General features: G+C 35.0%; 1 protein-coding gene across 4 annotated transcripts in view; it reads right to left on the reverse strand.

Annotated features, from left to right (window-relative positions):
- SPAG16 (sperm associated antigen 16) overlaps positions 1-6,000 on the reverse strand; it is a 952,656-nt gene that overhangs the window by 193,524 nt on the left and 753,132 nt on the right. Inside the window, exon 16 of one of the 4 annotated variants that reach the window (XM_073879059.1) lies at positions 5,000-5,082. The exons of the other annotated variants lie outside the window; for them this stretch is intronic. Within the exon in view, the coding sequence (XP_073735160.1) occupies positions 5,078-5,082 (5 nt within the window). The 3' untranslated portion in view covers positions 5,000-5,077. Of the gene's footprint in view, positions 1-4,999; positions 5,083-6,000 lie in introns of those variants that run through there. 4 annotated transcript variants of the gene reach the window in all.

The following is a 6,000-nucleotide window of genomic DNA, read 5'->3' on the forward strand; positions in this document are numbered from 1 at the left end:
CTATTTCAGACAGAAGTAATCATCTGTGAGCTTGCCACATGGAATAATTTATTTCATTGAGAGTAAATTCATATAAGTTATACTAAACACCCAGAGGGAAACTAGCAGTAATTTTTTTCTGAGAATTTGAAGACTTCTATGGAATAAAAATTTGTGCCGTGTGATGTACACCAATCAGTTCTATTCTAGGCACTGTATCCCCAATGCCTAAAACAGTAGCTGGCACAGAGCACGCACTCAATAAATTATCTTGTTGTTTTCTTGTCATCTCTTGTGTGTGTGTATAATTGGTATTTGTAAGAAATTCTAAAAATAGGAAAAGCTCACATATCACTTTATATTTGCCAGGTAATTGTTCTAAACCATTTGTTTGTTTATTTAAGATTTTATTTATTTATTTGACAGAGAGAGAGAGAGCTCACAAGCAGGGGAATAGGAGAGGGAGAAGCAGGCTTCCCGTTGAGCAAGGAGCCCGATGCGGGGCTCGATCCCAGGACCCCTGGATCATGACCTGAGCCAAAGGCAGACACTTAACCGATTGAGCCACCCAGGAGCCTCTGTTTTAAACCTTTTAAATACTGTCCTTCAGAGATTATCTTAAGTCACAGATAGTATAGAAATTTCACATAAACAGAAAAAATAAATATATATGTATGTATTTTATACATATTTAAAAACTGTCAATATCCCTATCTGATAAGTTGTTTCTACCTTACTTTATGAAGTTTCTATAAATACTGTACATGATAATTAATATTTTTCAGCTTTTCCTAAAGATTAGATATTAACCAAAGGTTCCAAAACTATACCAAATTGAGAATTAAAAACAACACTGATTATTCTAACATTGAATTTAAATATTGATTTAATATAGTACATCTCTGACATTTTCAAATGCCCAAATTTGTGAATACAACAATTATATCTAATTTTCCTTATAAAATGCAATAAAGCTTAATTTCAAGTGATATAGCTGTAACCTTAATTATTTCATAAATGTTAGACCAAAGTAAAATGTAGAGTTATAGTTTCAGAGGCACCATGCTTTAGATAGATAGCTTCACTTCTTTGTTTCCATTACCAAGACTGGTACTGGCTTTTCAAATCTGCAAGGCCATTTTTCACAAAACAGTAATACTTTCCCAAATCCCAAGACTTGTAACAGTGACTTCAATTATTCTAGAAGTTTTCCTAAGAAGAGTGGCCATCAGTAAATTCCACTGGGATGGAGATGTTGGGGACTTGTCCACCCACGTGTCACCTGACTCACTCACCCTTGCATACTTGCCTGGAGGCCTGTTCCAAACTTCTGCCTCAACAAAGTTACAAATATTACATGTCATACAACCTCAGGACCTCTTGTGAAGCAGCAAATTTAAATCTGCATATATCAAGGATCTACAGTATTCAATAATAAATCAAAGCACATTCCCCCACAAAATGTAATATAGTAAAACCTCCACAGCATGAATGTGTTATTACACAAGCAGCTCTTGTTCTCTCTTCCCAGCTTTTGTCAAGTGAATGCACCTAGAGTTCTGATCATCTTGGCAGGACCAAAGTGCACATGGATTATACCAGGGCAGTATACAGACAACCAGGTTAAAGGGAGCTTGAAGGCTAAAGGTAGGTCTCTAGGTCTCCAATATATTCCTATGCAATTTCCCCATATTTGACATGAAGCCAAGGCTGGAAACCATCTGCTCTCCTCCCCTTTGCTTCTATTTCTCAGAATAGCAATTCTCCAAGTGTGGCTTCAAGATGTTGGGAGTCCCCCAAGACCTTTGCAAGGATACCTTGAGGTCTTCCCTTTCTAAGCCACAGATCTGTGTGAGTCCTGATTTTCTCTCTATGCTTCAACCAAAACAAAGTATCACAAAAAATTGATTGCAGAAACAGATATTAGAATCTAGAGCACTTACAGAGGTTTGAAAAATGTAAAACAACACCAATCTTTTCCTTTTTTGTTTTGAAAAATGTGGATTTTTGTAAAATGTTTATGTTAGGATATAATTAGTTTCTTTATAGGTATTTTAAATAAATTAGTAAGTATGTATTTTTAAAATTATACATTTAACTTTAAGTTAAAATATAGTAAGGATTAAAAGAATATTTTCTCAATGAGGAAAAGGTCCTTGGGATTCTCAATAATTTTTAGGGTATAAAAGGGTTTTAAGACCAGGAAGTCTGAGAACCACTGGCCCAGAGACAGCTTCAAAACCACTTCAGAAGTCATGCCAAAACACCATGAGTCAACTTTCAGAGAGCCCACAGGGAATATGTCACTGGGCAGGCTCAGACATTAACTTTTCCTTTATTCTCATGGATGTCTTATAAAGTTACTCTTGCCATCTCCATTTTCAGAAGAGAAAACTGAAGTTTATATTAACTGTGAGACATAACTGAACAATTTTGTGCCTATTCTTTTACCCAGTGGAAAGTGTGTATAGCCTAGTGGGAATTTATTCAAGTAAGTCTGATATGGTTCCTGTATATATTAAGCACTCTTAAGAGTGGTGACATAAACTTTCAAAAAAAGTATTTAAGTTTGGAAGCAACAATTTTTTTTTTTTTAAACAGCTAGACTGATAGGGCTTTGACTTTTGGAGCATAATGGTGGTTAAAGCATTGGCATAACATAGTCAGAGAGGGTCACTTATATGCTTTCAAATATGCAGAGCACTTTCTTTAATTTTACAACTTCTTTTTCTTTTTCCCTTTGCTTTTCCCCACGTCAATTAAAATGCAAACACGAGGTTTGATAAGAGGCAGCAAGACAAGTGAGGCATGGGATAGCACTAAAATATGATTGCCTAATGTATGTACAGTAATAGGAATAATTGGATTTTTAAAGTCTGAGCATTGCATACTTTACCCTTTATCTCCCATTAAATCGATTGGTGCCTTGCTCTTTTTATATCTAAAATGCTAACCTTTTTGAATTTTTAATAACTAAAACTTTGTAACACTTTTATTAAAATTGAGGTTGTATTAAATCTGCCACTTGGCTCTTATAAATCATTGTTCTTTATCTGAAATAATGGATTTCAATAACTGATGAAGTTTGATTTGTTAATTTATAAAATAACAATTGTAAAAATGACCCTCTAATTTAACACTATCTTAATCACATTTTTCTATACCCTGTACCTATGTAGGGTACCTATGCAGAATTTTATTATCCATGTCTCTTGAACACAATGACTTCAACAAATGAAAGAATAAGTTAAAAACTGTACTTAACATTAAGTGTTCTCAAATGTTAACTACTTAAATGTTCAAAATATTTAGTGTTAAATATGCCTGTCTGCATTCTGCAATTAACACAAAATTATAAAATCATTTGAGAATTCAAATAATATATTTTTATAAAAGAGAAAAAATACTACATTTTACCCCAAATTTGGGAAAAACATTTGTACTGCAAAGGTGTACTGTATTCTGGAATTTCTTTTTGAGAATCACAGGACAAGTTCAAAGGTTTTGAATGATAGAGCTCAAATGTCTCCCAAATTATACTTTCAGCACCTTTTCATTCACTATAGGATAGTACTGTTTGTGCATTTTGCCAATATTTGAAATTTTACACATAAAACACAAAGCTCATGCTCTTCATCCCAATCAATATCCATTCCTAACATGCTTCTTTCTTACAGAAACCTGTGAATCAGAATCCTGATCACCTCCTGTCTGCAGTACTTCCTCAGTCTGTCTTTTTTTCCCCCTCCTGCTTTCCAATTTCTTCCTACCTGCATTTAATTTAATACCCTAAAAACTTTTATCATGTCCCCATCGCAATAAAATATTTTACTATTTTGCTCTTTTATATCAAGTTCAATTACTCTTGTCTAACAATTAAGGCTACTGCATGACTATCTCCAACCCTCTTTTATTAATTCTACCAAGTTAAACTAAAATTAGGAATTATATTTTACTCAGGCATGAATTTCCAATTCCTATATCCAAGACTTTACATACAGTTGTCTACATCTGGAAAGGCCTTACTCTAACTTTTTGCCATTGGAACCTATTAGGCCTTTCAAAACTAACTTGTCTCCTCTTTTATTTATTTATTTATTTATTTATTTATTTATTTATTTATTTATTTATTAAGTAGGCTCCATGCCTAGCGTGGAGCCCAGTGTGGGGCCTGAACTCAGGACCATGAGATTGAGACCTGAGCTGAGATCAAGAGTCTGATGCCTAACCAACTGTCTCCTCAATTTTAACTGCAGTAAGGGGGTCAGATTTTTTGGGAACTAAGCCAGGAAAAAGTTTGAAAGGATTAGGATGCAGACTGAGTCATGAGGAAGGTGAGATTTAAACCAACAGGAAATTAGAGATCTGAACAGTTTGATAATATTGACATTAAGTTTTTAGTTACGGCTCACAGAAAAGTAGATTGCGGCAGGTGGACAGTATCAAACACCAGAAAGCACAGGGGACCAGGAGGAGAGCATCTGCATTATAAAGACAAAGGAAGCTGATTGTTTTGATAGGAGTTCACTTAATTCATTCTTTTTCTTTTCTTTCTTTTTGCTTCCCCTCTCCCCCGCCCATTAAATCTATTGTCAAGTTAAAAACAAACCTGGACTTAGTATGGAGAGATATTCAAAAGTATGGGGAAAGGAATTTCTTTCAAGGCTAGGGAAAGGGAGACCTTGGTGACCATAAGAACTGCAAGCTTCTCAAGAGTTAGACAAAAAGGGATTTTCTTTTACAGAGAGAAGTACAAAGCTAGAAAGAACCAGAGTGGGCAAGTGGGTTGAAAGGTGGCATGGGAGAATAGTAGGTCACAGGATCTTTCACTCTGAGTCCAGTCTGTTCTTAGGAGGGGCTGAATGTTGACTTGGGCTAAAAGTGAGTCAAAGTTCAGGGCCCTGGAGGAAGGAGAGAAGCTTAACCAAAGTTTGGTTGCAAGCATTTTGTTCTATCAGTGGAGACAAGAGGTTCAGCTAGTCATTTCTGAGGCAAAAAATGAAAATTGGCAAGTTTGTCTGACCTTGTTTTACAAGGTGGGGGTATCCATGTGTCTTAGCAAAGTCTTATTGGAAGGGTGGTTCCTCTGAAGTAAGTCTTATTCTAGAACACATAAAAGGTAAGAAGATTTCTTAATCTTTAAGTAAAATTCAACATTGCTACCACTAATATGTATTAAAATTTTTTCTACGGTCCAAACATTGCACTGGTCATTGAGGCACAGAAATACATTTTAAAAAGGAGATTTACCATAAAGGCACTGAATCGTAAGCTCTGGGACCCCTCAGTTACAAAGAAATTTGTGAGATGGTGATAGTCAGAGAGTGTTCTAGATGGCAGGGAAAGCCAGGCTGCTATTAGAAAGTATTTCTAAGTAAGCATTTCTGATAAATTGCCTAAACAGATCTTAGAAGAAAAGGAGCCTGAATCTTTAAAGTTCAGTCATTTGTTTTAATTCCTTTCCTAATTCTAAATTAAATATCCTTGTAAACAAGAATTTACAAATACTTGTAAACTCTCAAGTACTTCATGGGAGATGAGTTAAAAAAAAAACAACAACTGTTATTTACAAGATGGAATAACCTCTAAGGCTTGGGGTATCAGAGAGAGAAGCCTACTAGCCTGGAAGGGAAAGTGTCAGGAAAGAATAAGAGTTGAAGAAAGTTTTTCAATGTTATAGGAATTAATATCTCAGAGAAAATGTGGAAAGTTGGGAACTCCTTTCAGGCAATGGGAACAGCATGTGTGAATGAAGTGGAGATATTAGAAAGCATATCCTTTCCCTATAGAATAAAAAAAATTGATACAGTGGGGCATAGGACTTATGCAAAGGAATAGCAAGGACTTAGGCTTGAGAAGCAAGCCTGAGTTCTATCACAAAAGGTACTGTAAGTGAAAATTTTAACCTTAACTATGAAAGTAATGGGGCTCTGAAGAAAATAGGCCCCCCTTTTTTATTATTAATTTATATTTTATTTTTTAAATTTTATTATGTTATGTTAATCACCATACATTACATCA

The sequence above is a fragment of the Callorhinus ursinus genome, unplaced genomic scaffold (assembly GCF_003265705.2).
Source record: "Callorhinus ursinus isolate GAN/ISIS: 27379988/994484 unplaced genomic scaffold, GSC_fseal_2.0 scaffold2, whole genome shotgun sequence".
NCBI classification, from domain to species: domain Eukaryota; kingdom Metazoa; phylum Chordata; class Mammalia; order Carnivora; family Otariidae; genus Callorhinus; species Callorhinus ursinus.